The sequence below is a fragment of the Syngnathus scovelli genome, chromosome 11 (assembly GCF_024217435.2).
Source record: "Syngnathus scovelli strain Florida chromosome 11, RoL_Ssco_1.2, whole genome shotgun sequence".
Classification (NCBI taxonomy): Eukaryota; Metazoa; Chordata; class Actinopteri; order Syngnathiformes; family Syngnathidae; genus Syngnathus; species Syngnathus scovelli.
Window position 1 is genome coordinate 3,129,415 of NC_090857.1, and position 17,679 is coordinate 3,147,093.

Below are 17,679 nucleotides of genomic sequence, written 5' to 3' on the forward strand. Positions count from 1 at the left end.
AATTCAACACATATCCAGTGATCGAATAAAAATCTAATTATTTGAAAAAACGAGTATTATTGTGAAACGCAAACCGGATATGACATGCAATTTTGGCAGGTCAAGCAGTACACCGGAAACAATCGTCCGTTTTGGTGACGCTGCATTAGACTGCGAGACATGCAACTGATCAGTGAGTGAATGAATCATTATTTTATCATGCATTGCAGTACTTTCTCAAATATTTAATAGCCATCGTATTATGTGTACAATGAAATATTGCATTGTGCTGAATGTGTAGAAAATTAGCGTACGGGCTTCTGTATCAAAGCGCCGCTTCCTACTGTGGTTAGCTAGCTTTCACTGTGTAGCCAACGTCTGAATGAGTGCACGGTGACAAAATAAAAAGCATCGTTGTGTCTATAAATTCACAATTTAACAATCCTAAGCGTGTATGAAGGTAATTTGCGTGTGTTCGCAGGGCTTCTCGGGTTGGTCCTCAGTCTGGCTCTTGCTGGAGCTCAGACGCTAACCCCAGGTCATTATCTTTCCCTCCCCGATATTGCTCGACTTCAAAATCTCCTGAGCGAGTCCTTCACAGACCTGGAGTCGGCCTACTACTCTGTAGTCGGCCTCACCAGTCTTGGAGCCACTGTTCCTGATCACGAGGCACGTAAAGCGTTCTTCTATCCTCTTGGACGCTTTGCCCGTCATTAGACCCGTAAAATACATTCTGTGTTCTGTGATTTGAAATTTGTTGTATGGTTATTTTATAGGGGGTATGCCAGTTCCTAAAGTCCCAGCTTGATCCCTCCAGTGTCGACTCTGTCTTTTTTGCAGCGGAGACCAGCCGAGCCTTATCTGGATGTGAGGTATGAGAGCATAACCTAGGCTCATTCATTTCCAGACAACTATGTATCTTTATGGAGTCATATTTTCTCTCTAATGCTTAAAAGGTGCAAGCTAGTGACTCATAAGGCACTTTTCCTTTGTTGCCTCCATTAGTTGTATTACCTCACATATCAAAGTGCAAAAAAAATAAGTAATTATTCTTAAAGGCCAACACAGATGATCATAGCAGACATTTTCAAATCATCAATGTGACAGATGCTGCAAAGGTTCCTTTTCTGACACTCCCTAGATCCCTGTGAGCAATGAAACCAGAGACATCCTTCTGGCTACTGTCAGTGAAGACTCCACCATGTCTCAGATTCACCGGGCCGTGAGCGCGATTAGCTCCTTGGGGCTCCCTCTGACCTCTCAGGAGGTCGTTAGCGCGCTAACAGCTCGCATCAACAAGGAGGACAATGTTGTGGCGTAAGTTGTGTTGGATTTGGTATGTTTTTTTTTTTTCCCCCCCCCCTAGAATCTGATTATTTCTGTCTTTTTGGACAGCATTACATTAGCTCTGCAAACAGCCATCCGCCTTTCTCCACATGCAGAACTTGAAGGAATACTTGAGGAAATTGAGGTGAGGTCTTTAACCTCCACAAGGTGGTGCTGTGGCAATTGTTTTGAACACTACGTGCCGTCTTTTCTCTCAGGATCTGACCGCACGTTTAGATGATCTTGGTGGTATCTTCCTCCATTTCGAAGAGGGTCTCGAGGCCACCGCCACGTTTGTAACTGCCGCGTATGCCCTGTCAGATCATGTGGATATAGAGCCACCCTTCAAACAGGTATGATAAATTAGTCATTGGTGGCGATATGTTTGTTGCTGAAATTCTGAGGTGACTTTGTTCTCCCCCCCAGGACCAAGTCATTCAGCTGGTGAACTCCATTTTTAGCAAGAAGTCCTGGGACTCTCTGGCCGAGGCCTTCAGCGTGGCAAACGCTGCCGCTACCCTCTCTAACAACCGTTTTCATGTTCCAGTGGTGGTCAACTCTCACGGCCCGCCCACTGTATCGCACAGCCAGCCCACCCTGCAGGTACAACAGCAGGATGCCGCCACAGTATTTATCTGCTGTTGAATTACCTCAAGTCATTCTGTTTGTCATACGCAGATCCTTGTTACCGACGTCATGTCTCAGCCTCTGACCTCAGCCAACGTGCAAGTGGAATCTGCGTACGCTGTGGCCTCCAAGAGTGCCATTCTTGGCCAAGCACCATTCACTCTCAATGAGTAGGTGTCCATAACATTTGTGGATGATACATCGCAAAACTTCAGTCTACAGTCTACCGTGTCGTTGTGTTTTATATACATTTGGATTATAGTGAATTAATTTTAGTGTTAGTGTTGGCCGGATCAGTACTCTGGTTTTGACGGTGAGCATATTGTGTAAACTGATTGTTTGCTGCGTTTCAGCGGTGTCTTTGAACTGAACTTCATGTCCCAGCAACCAGCCAGTGGATATTACCAGTTCACGGTTTCTGTGACTGGTGATAGCCGCTTGATTGCCAATCACGTCGAGGTGAGATTCTGTCAAATTGCAAAAGACAATAAAAGTACATTTTTCTGTGTACAGCCCTAATTGAACTTTAATGACATTAGCGTTCTCATTCGATACAATCGACTTGATTTGCCATTTTGTTGTCATGCCGTGTAGCTTAAGGTGAAGGTGTCTACTGAGGTGGCTATTACCAATATGGACCTCTCTGTGGTGGATAAAGACCAGAGCATTGGCACAAAGACCACCAGGTCAGAAACCAAGACACACTTTCTCCTTTCACTGGACGCTAGCCAGCGACTAATTGTTGTTTTCATATGATCCAGGGTGCAGTATCCTTCCAAAGCCAAGAGCTCGTTCACTGCTGACAGCCACCAGAACTTTGCCATGGCCTTCCAGCTGGCTGACGTCAATACTGGAATGGAACTGACGCCCCATCAGGTTTGTCCTCGCCGCAGGGCCTGAACATTTTACCTACAAGAGTCCCTGGAGATTTGCAACGTCTTTTCTTTCTCCCAGACTTTTGTGCGACTGCACAACCAGAAAACGGGCCAAGAGGTTGTTTTTGTTGCCGAGCCCGACGCCAAGGGTCTGTACAAGTTTGAGTTGGACGCAGCGGAGCGGAAAACCGAATTCGCCCTCATCTCTGGTACTTATTCCCTCTACCTCATGGTTGGGGATGCCACTCTGGAGAACCCTATCATGTGGAATGTGGTGAGTGTCGTCAGCGCACACTAAAGATCTTGTCTCGCAAATCATGCCTGGCGTGTTGACATTTATTCGTCTTCGGGCTGTTCACAGGCTGATGTTGTCCTGAAGTTTGTGGACGAGGAAGCCCCGGCTACCATTCAACCTAAGACTCTTTACGCACCCAAGCCAGAAATCCAAGTAAAGCCGCTTTTTTGTCATTCATTTTCCAAATGACATCAGGCAGTCTTGGTAAACGTTCTCCTGCCTCTGCAGCATTTATTCAGGGAACCAGAGAAGAAGCCGCCAACAGTCGTTTCCAACGCCTTCACTGCACTCATCCTGTCGCCACTCCTGCTTCTGCTCATCCTGGTAGTACTAGTGCATTCCAGAATTTCTTTTTATGCTTATCGGGTAAACTGACAGAGTTGATCTGTTGCTAGATAGACAACTGAATTGATACTTTCTTTCTCATTTTGATTGTCCACTATACTCGTTTTGACAGAATTTGTAGTTTTCACTGATGGTTATTGATAGAATAAGAGATTTACATAGGAGACTGGTAAACATTTTTCCACTGCTTTCTTTGCATCTTTTCAATGTGAAAAGAATGACACCGTTCTATATCTCCTCTCTTTGCAGTGGATTAAGCTCGGGGCAAACATTTCCAACTTCAGCTTTTCTCCCAGCACCCTTCTCTTCCATGTTGGACATGCAGGTTGGTCTTGCTTTTTAAAACCATAGATTGTGCTTTTTTTTGTGCTTAGTATGGCACTTAGAATGCATTGATGACATGTGCCTAATTTAGTCAATTTGCTATTGAAACCTTAGTGTGGGCCAGAACCCAACATTCTCCTTTTTAAAAGCAATGCATTCATTTGATTCATTTATTTAAAGTACATTCAGAAGTTTAAATGTAATTTACGCATGGCAGAATCTGTGTCAAATGCTCAGATTTTTTGTTATTAATTTTTATTTTTTTTTCTTCCAGCTCTGCTAGGCCTAATGTACGTCTACTGGACCCACTTGAACATGTTCCAGACTCTTAAGTACCTGGCGATTATAGGTGCTGTTACATTCTTGGCCGGGAACCGCATGCTGGCGCAGAAAGCTGTGAAGAGGTGTGTATCGATGGCGCGTTGAGACAAAAGATTTCTTGGAGAGTTTCTGATCCTTGCGATTGAGCGAGAGAGCAATCAAGAGTCCTTCAGATATGAAGTACTTTGGCACTCGGAGGCCTCTCCGTAGTTGCTTGGTCCAAAATAGTGAAAAGTGTGGCTCATCCCGCAAAGCTTGAAAGCGGTGCCAGCCATGCGCTTCCTCAGGGAAGACACCTGACTGCGAGAGAGATGAGTGTGAGTGGGCAATTTCTTGTCTCTTGAGTGAGCAATTTGTCACTTGAGTCACTGCCCTGAAGATATTTCTCTGGCTTCACTTTTCCTCCTCTGCTTCCTCTTTTTAACCCTTTTCACGCAAGTAGGCAACTCCAACTTAATGAAGGATTGTTCTAATTTCTGTCATCCTGGTCGCCTTTATCTACATGCCGCTGTCTCTTTACTCCTCTTTCAGGATTGCCGCCGAGCAAAGTAGTAGGTTGGCAAAGTATAGGAGCCTCCGATAAAGCGCCGCTTTTGTAACAAAAGAGCTGGTTGTGCTCCCAGTCCAAAGTAAGAACTTCCACATAGTCTGCACCGCAGTGCATCTGCATCCGTAGAGTGGCTGGCGGCATGCGTGGCTGTGTAGCACGCACACTCACTCATCCTAACGTAGCCTTCTCCTGGTTTGTTGTTTTGCACTAATCACTCCGTGAACATTACAACAACCGTGTAGCCATGTCCACACTGCACTACTCCCTCCATTGGTTTTACACTCCACCTTTGCCATTTTTGTACATAACTGAATTGAGATTCCTGTGTCGTGAGACAGTCATCAGCATTATTTGCATCCTCAATACGACTTGTGGTTTATTTTCGCTCTGATTTTGTATTTAAATGCATGTTCAGTTTAGTTGTCACACCCCCCCGCCCCCATCCCCTCCCCTCAAGAGAAACTGGCTGATATATGTCATGTAAACGCACTCTCCTTTTCTTCCCACAGACTTGAGAAAAAATAAACTTAGGACATTAAAGGAAGGCACTGAAGGAGCACACGTTTTCCCCCCTTGGAGTCGATCAACAATGCATCCCATCAGTCACACTTTGGAACAGTCTTAACGGTTGAAGAATGAGTTGCTGAATGGAAGGAAACTGAGATCCGACTGTATTGTAATGCTATTGACCATTGCACTTCATCTTCCTGTGAGATTATTTTTACGTGTTGTACAACATGCTGGTGTTGTCAGTGTGCTCTGATTTTTTTTTTAATGATTGTTTTTGTGGTTTTGTGGTGGAATTAAGTTTTTTTTTTTTTTGTACATTGCCATTTGAGACATTACCGTTACCATTGCAGTTTATACTCGGTGTGTCTCAGCTGCTCATCGACATGTCAGCCGATCTTCAACTTCTACCAACTGTTTGTGTGTCAAGGTTGACCTGATTTCCTATTTGATACAAATTTGCATCCCCGAGTTAAATTGTTCACAACACATGGGATATTTGAGAACACATTTTTTCTTATTCAGTAATAAAGAAATGGAGGCGAATTAAGTTCTTCGGTCTGTGTTTCCTTCACATCGTCCACATGCATCTGGAACTAGGAGGCAAGGAAATGTTTGACTTAGTGTTGTTGGTTTATTCAGTTTCATTAAATTTGACTTTGAAGGCAGTATAATCATGACAATTAGGTGTTTTGCAACCTTTATTGAGCAAAGTAGAAAAGTCTCAGGGCACAAAACAAAACTAAAATGGTTCTTCATACATGCTTCTTCCAGTTTGTGTCCTCTCCTCTCTGCAGCGAACAAAGAGTTGAGTCAGAGCAATTCTAACACGCCCTTTCCTGTGCAGCATCACAACTGTTTACCTGAGCCTCATGGCATTTCATCGAGTCCTCTGTATCTCTGATTGCTCTGAATTGACGTCAGATCTTCTTTGTACGTTCCTTCATAGATATCCGACTGGCGTTTCATATAGCTCGCACTTTCGTCACTAGAAAAAGAATGCTAGTGATTCGGCTTTCATTGTCTCACAGTCATACGATGACGCAATAATATCCTCTTGTTGTGCTTTGAAGGTTAACTTACCCGAGACGTTTGCCCATGATGGTCTGAAGAAACTTCCTAGCAGATATTTGGCCCAACACTTTCCTGTAGCTATTTGTAAAGATGGCATCAGCATGGCGGCCCAAGCTGAAATTATGAAATAGCTCTCAAAGTGAGTGTGACTTCTTGGATATTGAGAAGACAAAGTGATAACAGTTTCGTATGCACTCCTGAAATAATACATTTTCTTTAAATCATTGTTACGAAGCTAGCTTGTAGAATGATTTGGTCATGCACTTACAGTCCTGACCTTTGAACTGCACAAAATAGATTACCGCTTTAAAATATTGTCTTTTCCAAATTTACATCAGTGCAAGTGTGTTTAAATAAACAATAGATGCAGCTCAAATGTAAATGGCAGTATATTTTTTTAGAATAAAAAAAATTGAATTGAAAGCTAAACTGCTGTTTTCTTATATTTATAAAACTCAAACATTTTCCATCTACAGCAAATGATCACAAATCAATCCACCTCACTCTTCTAATACTTCAGAGGCGAGTGTGGTGCTGACCGCAAGTCTGTTCTCTCTTGGGCAGAACTTGTATTTTCTATCTGCTCTGGATTCTTGGCAGAAGATGTCATCAGGATGGATGTGTCCCTCTGGCCAAACCTGAGAAATGCCAATCAAATATTTATAGTGATGTATTCAACTGTATTCCTAACATTTTATTTTACGGTACATTTTTTCATTCACAATGTCACAGAAGAAATCCTAACATTCTTTTAATATTCCAAAAAGAAATGAAAGGAATTTCAAATTACTTTAACAATGACACTGTCCAATATTAGGGAGATGAGCTTGGTAACGCTTACCTGATGGACGGGTATAGTGGGGATCCCGATACTGACATGAAGAGGCAATAAAAGAGCAGCAATGCAGTTTTCTCCATCATAATGGTTGTCCTGTAGAAGAATAGACCACTAAAGGGAATGGCAGCAGCAGAAATGAAATTAGAAAAAATGCTGGATCCCCACTTCTCCTCCAAGAGCAACTTCTCTGCAATGTGAAATGTACAGGGCAAAGGAAAAATAAACTTTGCATGTTCAAGATGATCAAAGCAGAAATTGTATTGTAATTGAAAGGGCTTTCACTCACCTACCTTGATTTAGTGTGTAGTTCCGTAGAGTTCTTGCTGTTCCTCTTTATACTTTGCTACGCACCCTCATTATCTCTCACTGCCACAAAATACTGCAACACCGAAGGGAATGGGTTCTCCTGCATCCATGGTCAGTTTATAGTCAACCTCCCAGTCACTCCCACATGATCAGAGATGCTCACTCCCCCTTCTTGACTTTACACGCTTGCTCTCTCAGGCTCTCATTGTCACAGTTTAAAAAAATCGAAAGCTATATAAACTAGAGTTGACCTGTTACGATTGATGCAAATATTTGACATTGGTTATGGTGAAAGGCAACGTTGACACCAGACCAGTGTTTAGTCATACAGTACACATTTAATTTGTTGTTAGTTACCTTAGTTAAAATGAAATTGCAGTGAAAAAAAAATAGTTGGTATATGTGTAGTATAGCAGATGTATTAAAAATTATGCCACCATGTCTGTGACAGGTATTAAACTCAAGGCCGGGCCAGATCTAGGCCACTACATCAGTTTATGTGTGTCAACTACAAATTCTTGCTGAAATACAGTGAAAACGATTTATTTTTATTTTTAAATAGCATTTTGAAAACGTACCCCTGAAATTGTAAAAAAAAAAAAAAAGAACACCTTTTTTTGTATTTTCTCCAGTGCAAAATTAGGAAGAAAAACAGTAGCGCTACTATTTGATTGATCACAATTAATAAAAATGCAATTTTATTAAATGTGCACATCGTGAAGGCGCTGAGAAATCAATGCATTCAAGTTAGGCAATCTTAGCAGTTGGCAACGCAAGATGGCCGCCGGTGGCTCCACTTCTCGCGACGGAAATCAAGCCGCATTGTTACTTCACTCGACGGACCGCAATTGAAGACGGACTGCAGGGGGAAACATTTACCCGACATGACATTCCAGGCTGCAAGAGACTATCTGCAATGTTTATTTCTGCATTGTTGTTAACAGCCCACCATTGACCGATCGGGCTTGCATTTGGTGAAATGAGCATAGCTAGTAAGGTAACCAACTAAACATGAAACAACTTTGGAATTTAACTCAACTGTTCTCTCCCAAATGTCGGATACCTGTCAGGTGTTTGCAAGTCAGATTGTGCTGTAAATCAAACAGCAGTGTAATTAGTGTACGTGAAAAGCAAAGAAGATCGGATCATTTTAAGACTGAAATATCCTCAGGTCCAAATTTGCACGATTTCATCCGAGGACTTACTGGTAATAAAAAAACGACTTTAGACAATGATGTGGAATACGAACACAAATATCATTCTGCTGACTTGGAGCTGGGGAATTCACGAAAGGGTAAAATGAAATCTCCACTTTACTTTGGACGATTTAGGGAGAGATGTAAATCAATGTGTTGTTTTGTTTTATTGCAGTCTATTTTGAAACCTACGGATGTCAAATGAATGTAAATGACACAGATATTGCTTGGTCCATACTACAGCGGAATGGATATCAACGCACGGCACAACTACGCGAGGTATGATTCATTCTTGATTTTTAACACCACTTAATAATTTGTTTCAGTCTGTTCTGTCTTTATCTGCAGGCAGATGTGGTACTTCTTGTAACTTGCTCTATCAGGTACATACCATAAAAAATGTCACAATTTCTAGACATGTTAGTAAATGAATGCTATCTTTGTGGTCAAATAATTCAACTTCAATTTTGTGTAACAGAGAAAAAGCCGAACAAACAATCTGGAACAGATTACAAGAATTGACCGCCATGAAGAATAGGCGCCAAAAGAGTCGAACACCAATGAAAATCGGCATCTTAGGTAATGTGGTTATTTATTATATTAATCTACACCTACATTATTAATTTTTATTATTTGGAAAGGTAATGGTATGCAAAATACTGGCTAATCCAATATATCCTATTAAATAAGAGGAAATGTGATATGAATTAACAATCAGAGCCTTTTTCAATGAAGTTTGCGTGCGTGTCCAACAAGGTTGCATGGCAGAGAGACTGAAGACGAAGCTTTTGGAACGAGAGAAGCTTGTTGATGTCCTTGCTGGGCCTGACGCCTACCGGGATCTTCCCCGCCTGTTGACGGTGGCCGAGGGAGGTCAACAGGCGAGCAATGTGCTGCTTTCATTAGAGGAGACCTATGCTGACATCATGCCTGTCCACCACACTCCTCAGGGACACAGTGCCTTTGTGTAGGTTCATCAAGAGGACCAGTGCTCTTTTGGTTTCTTTACATGATAAGCTCAAATGATGTGGCGCAGGTCCATCATGCGGGGTTGTGACAACATGTGCAGCTATTGCATCGTTCCCTTCACCCGGGGCCGCGAAAGGAGTCGACCTGCCAGCTCCATTCTTGAGGAAGTCCGCATCCTCTCCGACCAGGCCAGTTAGAAAATGTTCAAATCAAACTGACTAGCAAATATGGATTCACTTGATCAATGTCAACTTTTTTTTTTTCCAGGGAGTGAAGGAAGTGACATTGCTCGGTCAGAATGTGAACAGCTACAGAGACGCTTCTGAAGAACAGTTCTGGGGTGCGATTCCGACCAAGCTGAGCCGCGGATTTAAGACTGTGTACCGCCCAAAACTGGGAGGTATGCGTTTCTCCGACTTGCTGGATAGAGTGTCACAGGTGGATCCCAACATGAGGATCAGATTCACATCACCCCATCCGAAAGACTTTCCTGACGAGGTACAGGAACATTTGTTGATAGATAAATAAACATTAAATAAACTGCATGCGCGCGTCTGTAGGTCCTGCATCTGATCGCGGAGAGAAAAAACATTTGCAAACAAATCCATCTTCCGGCTCAGAGCGGAAGCAGTCAAGTCTTGAAAGCCATGCGCCGTGGGTAAGTGAGCAACGATCTCTGCGGTTTCTCTATCACTCGTTCTTGCAACTGATCTTTCAAACCCAAATTCCAGGTACACAAGAGAGTCATACCTTGAATTGGTACAGAACATCAGGACTATCATTCAAGGTAGGCTGCACTTAGGACAGTATTTATGTGGCACAATATTTCCTGAGTGCTACTCAGGGTGGCTGACTCTCTTCACAAAATTGTACTCAAGCAAATACGGAACCGGCGCATCCTCTTATTCTTGGTTATTTTTTTGCCCTGGTGCCCAAATTGGCCCAGTATGAGGAACATATTGTAGATATGGTCGTAAAATCCACTAAGAACTATTTCCGATCCATTAGTGACTGTGTAATAGCATTCATCGGAACCGAGCATAATAAACAAATAACATTTGATTGGCTCTCTTGTATTCACTATCTTTAGATTGTGCAAGTGCAGCCATTGAGGGTCTATAAAACCACACTGGAGACTTTGATTACATATTTTTTTGTATGTTCTATCTTTTTTTTCTTCCCCCCACTTCATCTTATTATTGTGCCTGTGTGTTTGTGTAAGACGTAAGTCTCAGCAGTGACTTCATCTCGGGCTTTTGTGGCGAGACAGAAGAGGATCACCAGCAGACCTTGTCCCTCATCAGAGAAGTAGGCTACAACATCGGGTTCCTTTTTGCCTATAGTATGAGAAAAGTGAGTAAGTCGCAAAAATGCCGTGACTCACGTCCTATATCATCATTTCTTAGACTTCTGCCTTTTTGTTGACCAATCTAGAAAACACATGCATTCCACAACCTTGAAGATGACGTGCCAGCGGACGTGAAACAACGCAGACTGCAGGAGTGCATCAGCGTGTTTAGACAGGAAGCTGCCAGGCTCAACGCCACTCTTATTGGCAGCACACAACTAGTCCTGGTGGAGGGGGTCAGTACTGCACTCAGGGTCCTTGCATAAGACGTAGTGTGGCTGCCAAACACTCAGTGTTTTTTAACTTGTTCAATGTAGCAATGGCAACCATCGAGTTTGCCAAGGAAAAGTGTGAGCTTTTAATATCTTGGCATTATTTTGTCTCCACTGTTGTTATCGTCCCGACTGCTTCTCAGTAATTGCTTTGTGCAGACTGCAATCATTGCAAGTTTTTCATATTCGTACCACATTAGAATCACATTGAAAGCAAGCCCATCTTTTTTTCATTTGCAAAGCCCGCAGATGTTTGTGGAAATGTATAAATTGATTTGTGATGTGTACAAACAAAGCTCACTCTCAGCGCAAGGTGCACATGTTGTACTGGGTTAGCATAACCTTGGCGAGCAACAATGCTCATGGCACCTTTTATTTTCTTTTTTTTCTGCAGGAGAGTAAGAGATCTGCCAAGGAGCTCTGTGGGCGAACGGATGGCAATATGAGAGTGAACTTCCCCCGAGAGGATGTTGCTGTTGGTCCTGCAGAGTCCAACACGGCTGCAGTCAACGCTGGAGACTACGTTTTAGTGGAGGTGGGATTTGCGCTGGTGCCCTTATGATCACTTCTCTCCTCTTTTGGGGACCTTTACTTTAGATTTCTTCACTGGTGCAATGAAACTGTTTTGGCTGTAATTCCAAAAAGTTATGTTTGGAGTATACACAACATTGCTCGGTTGTTTGAGACACCAAGGGAGCTCGGGTTGAAATGATTTGAAATCATCAGTGACGTCTCTCTTTTTGCTTCTGCAGATCACGTCAGCCAGCTCGCAGAGTTTGCGAGGTCAGGCCTTGTGTCACAGACGTCCCTCGACCCAGTCAGCACTTCAGCGCAGCAATTAATACGATGAACATTTGCCTCGCCATCCATGTCGATCATGTGCCCTTGACTGACATTATGTCAAAGTATCGTCTTTTTTGCAAAGGTATTTCAACCATCTTTGTCACTTTGGATCACTGTGTCAATGTTGAGCCTGCAATGTTACTAAAATGAACAAATTTACCAAACTATGGTAAATGTGTTGAAGTGTCTAGATTTGAGTATAAATAATTACGTTTCTAAAATTGTGCAGATGGCGATTGAATGGCTCTGAGCTTCTTGTCACATTTTATTTGTGATTTATTTAGCATGTTATTAAAATACAACAAAGACGATTCCCATGTGAGAGGCACAGACTGTCCCGCACGCTGTTTTGATGACACAATGCTGAAGGGAAAAAAAACCCAACACATCCCTCATTTACATTTCATTTGCAAAGCAAAGAAAACGTGCAGTAATTAACTTTGACAAAGAGAAATTGGAACAAATGTTGAATAATAATATTGATTTGATTTGCAGGCTGGAGATGAGTTGTAGCTCGGAGTCATTTAGATTTAACGTTTGCTGTTATTGTTCCTCCATAGACGTAGGGGGAAAAAATATTTGGGTGCCCGCTCTCATCACGCCGTAAACTGAACATCTGTCCCAATTAACAGGAAGTCCTACAGGGAAAATAGACAAACGTTAAAAATACCAAGGATGATGATTTAGTGATCGATTTTTCGAAAATGTCAATCTTTCTGACCTGTAGGACCTGAAGCTCAGTATTGACAAGTTTCATCTTTCCAAAGGTGGGGAGCGGGTATCCTTTTCTAAGTTGAACTGTGGAGCATGGCATACGTTTTTAGATTAGTTGACAAGATAATACACATATAGTACATAAAAAAAATTATTTCTACAGTGCATATGTTGAAAAAAGATGGGAACAAATCTTGTGTGGTAACCACTTACTGTTGACTTGGGGTATGACAACCAATTTGAGGACCGTGCTCAGGATGTTGTCAAGAGAGCTGACCTGTATCATAAGTTCAGTTTAGTTCCTCTCACTGCTACAGAGTCTAAAAAAAAAATGTCATTTGCATCTGAATTCCATCCGCTCTTACCCGAAAGTCTCCGACATAACTTGTCCCCAAGGTCAGATCAATTCTGTGCAAATGAGGCAAAATGACACTGTGATGTTTGTCCTCATGAGGAACTATTGGCCCTACCATTTTCTCTTCGAACAAAGTTTTTTATTTTTTTGGAACTCACTTGTTCAGGGTGACATTTCCATTTATCCTCATGCCACTAACAGACACTCGGGCGCTGACACTGGTGTCCTGCAAGGGAACAATTATTTCAAGTGAAGAAAGTTTTGGATTAGAAAGCATCAAATTTAGTTGTGGAAACTGTTGACTAGTAATTTACGATGACTCTATGAGCTACTTTATGTTTCAATTAATTCACTTTTAATTTAAAAAGAGAACTGTAATATTCATCAAGGTCCAACATGAAAATTGGCTGAATGAATAACCAAAGATGAATGTAATAGGCTATCGTAACCAAAAGTACGCACCAAATTAAGGACGAATAGCGGCGAGAGAGTTTCGTTGGGTTGGATTGCGTAGGCCGTCACCGTGCCGGTGGCTTGAATAGTCGCGTTATTGGGCTCCAACGTGACGACGGGATTTTTCACCGTCTTTACGAGCAATTTCATCAGCAAACCCGGGAAAGCTTTGGCAATCTGAAAGTTCAAAGCAATATTTATTGATAAATCACTACCCCCTTCCAAGTTCATCATTTTGTAAGATTGACTGTTCGTGCCGTCACCTGGGGGATGAAAAAGCCAAATGTTCTTGTGTTGAGCCTGATTGGGGAGATGCTCGGGATCTGCGGCAATGGAGAGACAATAGTTACAGATCAACGGGAAGGCAGGAAAGTGGACACATTTGAAATGAAAACCTTGCGGTCGGCCGGGCTCACCATATCATCAGTAATGTACAAGCTCAGGGTTCCGGCTGTGTTGTAGACAAAAGCCGCAGAGTTGGCGGTGAAGGCAGACAAGCCCAAGTACAACATTTTGTTGTTCCCGGGTGGCAGAGAGAAGACGGTGGTGGGGAACGGAGCTTCCTGATGCTTCTCGATATTGTAGAACTCCCCCTAAACGCCAGAAAGGGAGGATGAATATGTAAACTCGTCTGTAAAAACAATTTCGGTCATGCGGTTTTACCTTCAAGCCCAAATTTAATGAGTTTGTGATTGTAGGTGCGCCGACCATTGAATAGTCAATTTCTGCAGCCTTGTCCACTTTGGCTAAGACTGCAGGACAGAGAAAAATGACTTGAAACCTGTACAAGTGTCTTTTTCATTGTAATTCAGTTCACACATATGAATGGCGACGTTTACCATTGAGCGTTCTCAACTGAGGGTTCAAATCAGACACAGCGTCAACCACCAGGGGGCAGATCTGAAAAGGTCAGAGTATGAGTCGCATTCAATTGTGTGCAATTAACAGAAGTAACACAATAAGGTAGGGCAACCAAGGCTTTCAATGAAAATAAATTAAAAGGAAGAAAGGTTAGTCTGAGGAAGCAGAAGTTGGTTTAGTGTTTTTGTTCCCTAATCTCAGAACATTTGAATTTATTATACTACTAGAAATAATTCATCGTTTATATAACGGCATTCGCTGCACTTAAATAAACTTCCTATTGGTAATATATTAGAAAAAAAAGTGTAGTGCTCACCTTTTTTTGTAGCGTATCGCGCAATGCCTTATTAATGAACTTTCGGAAAAGATTGTACAGCCAGCTGAAATAACAAAGAGGCCATTATGAATGAGACAAGCCTCATGTATGACTTCTTGCTCTGCTGCCGAGGTTTTTTTTTCTTTTTACCTGGCTCCACCGTGGAATTTGACATTCACGCTGCCAACAGTAGCTGTACACTGGACGTTACTGACTTGAGGTCGCCCCATTGCATCACTTTGGACTGCCAAAACCGTGCTGATGGACAGTCCACTCACACTCAAATCAAAGGAACCACTGTCCCTCCTGTGAAGACAAACAAGATGCTGCAATAGGCCAAACAAGTGTTTTGTGTACGCCACACATCTTGGCTTACTCACAGTATTCTGCGGAATTTGACCCTCCAGTTTCCCTTAATACTGATGAAGGCGTTACCGATGGAGAGTTTGATGCCGGTACCGGGCACCAGATCCACAGAAGAGGAAGGTAGTCCCACAGCCACCGTTCGCATACTAGGGGGAATTACATGTGACCCTTGGTCCAAACTAATACAGACGATCTGGATCAGATCAGTTGATTGTCTTACTTGGTCAGACTGTATTGGACCTTGCCGACGACGGACACTCTCTCTTTCCCGGAAATATCTGGAATTGTTATGCTTTGGAGTTTCTTCTGGATGGAAGCCATCCCCAGTTGTCTGCCTGTAGAAGAAGAATGGCAGATAAGAAAACTTGCTGCTTTATCAGCCTTTTTGTTTCATCTTCAATCCTTACCGTATTCGATGCCATTATTTGTCAGTCTGACTTTTACACCAGGACTGGCGCTTGAGGTCAGATGACTGAAGGTGACCAACAATAGCCCCCACCCCAGCAGCATGTTATTTGACCTGTTGGAGGAAAACAACAGATGGTGTTAGGGTGGACAATTTATTTGGATCGTATGATTTGTTGACTAGAATTATTAACTCTGTCAAAACTTTCCACCTTTCCGCAACTCGATGAAACTTTCCACATTCCCTTCGGGTGTTGAAACTTTTCAAGGTTGTGCAAACTTTCGTGCTTAGCTCCACTATTATCTGTTTACACAAAGAGGTGACCCCCCCAAAACCTGTTCACTTTCTCACAATACATAGTCTCTTGCAGGGTGATGATTGATTTCTCCACTTGAAAATTACTCAAAAGGGCAGCGTGGTTCTTGCGAAAAAGGTAGAGTGAGGTAAACTATCAGTGAGCAAACAATGAACCAGCCCTTCCCTTTTGTAGGCTCTAATTATATTACGATCGGCGACATTAAATCAAACGTTTGCATCAATCAGCAGCCACTTCAGTATAAATATACTTTTTTAAATAAGATTCAAAACCAAAATTCAGTCTCTACAAAAAACATTGTTGTTTGTGTCTGTAGAAGGACCACTTGAACGAAAAATCCTTGAGAAACAAAAGTCACAGTCATCATGTCTGACTGAAACCACATGACGCCAATTAACTTAGTCAGCGGCCTGGCACTAAATTACTTAGTAAATTCAGATTAAAGGCTACATCTATCCATTTTGAAACAGACAAAAGGGAGCAAAAACCTAAACAGCGACAATATTTTGGAGGAAGCGAGTTCAAGCGATTACAAGTTACAATATGATACAAAATATCATAATTTGTGCATGCTATTGCATCATGAAATAATTCAAGCGGTATGTATTCATACTCCAATACCAGGGTACAAATATGAAGCCGTCAGAGCTCACACTTACATGAAGTAGCTGGTAACTCAGATGCTCGGTTCCTCCTGCTCTGTCGACCTTCCAACAAGACTGACAGTGGGAGGACCTTAGCACATGCCTTTAATTCTCTCATTAAATCAGGAACTGGACTTAACAAGGCGGAATAACCCATGTGAAGCAAACAATGACACACGTTGTTTTTTTACAGAGTTGTGACATTTTCAGACATGACTCCAGTGAATCTCAATGAAGTATTTTCCAGTCGTTGCACAAGGCACTCATGTCGCAATAATGTAAAAAACAATGTCCATGTTGGTATGACTGATATGATTTAGTCAGTCACTAATGAAGGCTCCATCCATACAATATCTGAAGTAGTTGTATTTAATTCACTGTTCAGTCAGTGTAGGGTACTTGAGATTTTTTGGTGGCAAATATACACGTAGTGTGACAATGACCTCTAGAGGCAAAGCGTACAAATTCATGGCAGGCCCCAAGTTGATCTCAAACCTGAAGCTGCAAACCTGCAACATCTGCATTTGCCTATTAGAGATGATGATGTTCGGCATAGGCGACCTGCAACACAATGCTTCATTTACATCAACCGACCACAAACGCGTCTGTTCAAAACAGCCATTTAAAATGGGTGCTTCAACTGTATCTGCCGCTAGAGGTCGACACAGACACAACTATTGTAATTTCTTGGGGCTAGAATAATAATGGTCAATCGGATCGTTAAATCTTTGAACTTTGAGGACATGAATGTTTTATCCTTCCACTGAAATTGAATTAATTCCACTGAAAATTAATTAGATGTGTTGATTTGATTGAAGAATTTGTCCTTAATGACTTGCCACTGAAAGCAGTGAGGTGTCAATCATCTCAGTGCCTGATGGCATCACTTTACACCACAGTAGAAATATTCACCAACTTTTTGACATTGATGGTGGTGTCTCTGATTTTGCAAAGGTCCGTAGAAACAGTTGTTGATGTCTTAGACAGATGAGTGCCAAGAAAAAAGGTCCCTTGGTTCAGGATGTCATGGTAGGTTTCCTGTGCAGCTGTGTGGGAGCTGGGTTGCCCTCGTCAGAGCTAACATGCGGAACTTTAATTTTTTTCGTTTTTATAATTAAAAATGGTAGCTAGCACAGTTCATGTTTTAGCCACAGTGCATTCCACCACCAGAGGAAAGTTCATGTGATGGTAGAACAAATGGAAAAAAGGAAATAGCCCAGTCTGGGTCACCAGATAGCTGGGGAAGGACAAAA

At 42.2% G+C, this 17,679-nt stretch overlaps 4 protein-coding genes across 8 annotated transcripts; 2 read left to right on the top strand and 2 right to left on the bottom strand.

The window, feature by feature from the left end:
* The first annotated feature begins 72 nt into the window (after window positions 1-72).
* rpn2 (ribophorin II) lies at window positions 73-5,699 on the top strand. Its single transcript, XM_049732583.2, has 18 exons — window positions 73-172; window positions 461-648; window positions 756-851; window positions 1,121-1,296; window positions 1,375-1,450; window positions 1,524-1,658; window positions 1,732-1,908; window positions 1,984-2,102; window positions 2,286-2,391; window positions 2,527-2,618; window positions 2,694-2,808; window positions 2,887-3,081; window positions 3,169-3,255; window positions 3,331-3,426; window positions 3,697-3,772; window positions 4,046-4,175; window positions 4,624-4,721; window positions 5,152-5,699. The coding sequence occupies exons 1-17, from the start codon at window positions 160-162 to the stop codon at window positions 4,673-4,675; spliced, it is 1,929 nt and encodes a 642-aa protein (XP_049588540.1). The 5' UTR covers window positions 73-159; the 3' UTR covers window positions 4,676-4,721; window positions 5,152-5,699.
* A 41-nt stretch (window positions 5,700-5,740) lies between these two features.
* ghrh (growth hormone releasing hormone) lies at window positions 5,741-7,468 on the bottom strand. Of its 4 annotated transcripts, none has more exons than XM_049732598.1 (6): window positions 7,348-7,468; window positions 7,065-7,248; window positions 6,763-6,861; window positions 6,233-6,337; window positions 6,013-6,137; window positions 5,741-5,940 (listed from the first exon to the last, which is right to left on the bottom strand). In XM_049732598.1, the coding sequence occupies exons 2-5, from the start codon at window positions 7,142-7,144 to the stop codon at window positions 6,020-6,022; spliced, it is 402 nt and encodes a 133-aa protein (XP_049588555.1). In that variant the 5' UTR covers window positions 7,145-7,248; window positions 7,348-7,468; the 3' UTR covers window positions 5,741-5,940; window positions 6,013-6,019. The 4 variants fall into 4 exon arrangements, with proteins under 4 accessions (XP_049588555.1, XP_049588558.1, XP_049588559.1 ...); XM_049732601.1 differs by having other exon boundaries at window positions 7,065-7,172; window positions 7,352-7,462; XM_049732602.1 differs by having other exon boundaries at window positions 7,065-7,172; window positions 7,348-7,462.
* A 728-nt stretch (window positions 7,469-8,196) lies between these two features.
* Window positions 8,197-12,306, top strand: cdk5rap1 (CDK5 regulatory subunit associated protein 1). The gene is given in 14 exon segments (XM_068652326.1): window positions 8,197-8,661; window positions 8,739-8,842; window positions 8,912-8,946; window positions 9,042-9,142; window positions 9,320-9,530; window positions 9,600-9,720; window positions 9,800-10,030; window positions 10,093-10,190; window positions 10,264-10,319; window positions 10,755-10,885; window positions 10,967-11,116; window positions 11,547-11,687; window positions 11,905-11,947; window positions 11,950-12,306. Coding segments are annotated over 14 exon segments (1,758 nt in total). The 5' UTR covers window positions 8,197-8,378; the 3' UTR covers window positions 12,003-12,306.
* Window positions 12,248-16,601, bottom strand: LOC125976831 (bactericidal permeability-increasing protein). 2 transcript variants are annotated; one of them, XM_049732762.1, is made up of 16 exons: window positions 16,442-16,601; window positions 15,468-15,580; window positions 15,281-15,395; window positions 15,075-15,206; window positions 14,845-15,000; window positions 14,695-14,758; window positions 14,357-14,417; window positions 14,181-14,269; window positions 13,934-14,110; window positions 13,781-13,840; window positions 13,527-13,694; window positions 13,223-13,290; window positions 13,075-13,117; window positions 12,923-12,986; window positions 12,717-12,793; window positions 12,248-12,633 (listed from the first exon to the last, which is right to left on the bottom strand). In XM_049732762.1, coding segments are annotated over exons 1-16 (1,431 nt in total). In that variant the 5' UTR covers window positions 16,444-16,601; the 3' UTR covers window positions 12,248-12,591. The 2 variants fall into 2 exon arrangements, with proteins under 2 accessions (XP_049588719.1, XP_068508426.1); XM_068652325.1 differs by lacking the exon at window positions 16,442-16,601.
* Window positions 16,602-17,679: the final 1,078 nt, after the last annotated feature.

Bases quoted from the DNA above. Each gene is read 5' to 3' on its own strand.
- rpn2 (XM_049732583.2), top strand. The intron at 1,297-1,374 runs GTAAGTTGTGTT...CTTTTTGGACAG, and splicing joins AAGGAGGACAATGTTGTGGC to CATTACATTAGCTCTGCAAA. The intron at 2,619-2,693 runs GTCAGAAACCAA...CATATGATCCAG, and splicing joins ATTGGCACAAAGACCACCAG to GGTGCAGTATCCTTCCAAAG.
- ghrh (XM_049732598.1), bottom strand. From the start codon at position 7,144: ATGATGGAGAAAACTGCATTGCTGCTCTTTTATTGCCTCTTCATGTCA. The intron at 6,862-7,064 runs GTAAGCGTTACC...GGCATTTCTCAG, and splicing joins CCACTATACCCGTCCATCAG to GTTTGGCCAGAGGGACACAT. The intron at 6,138-6,232 runs GTAAGTTAACCT...TTCTTTTTCTAG, and splicing joins ATCATGGGCAAACGTCTCGG to TGACGAAAGTGCGAGCTATA.
- LOC125976831 (XM_049732762.1), bottom strand. The intron at 15,207-15,280 runs GTAAGACAATCA...AATTCCCCCTAG, and splicing joins GTCCAATACAGTCTGACCAA to TATGCGAACGGTGGCTGTGG. The intron at 12,634-12,716 runs GTCAGAAAGATT...TTTTCCCTGTAG, and splicing joins CTGAGCTTCAGGTCCTACAG to GACTTCCTGTTAATTGGGAC.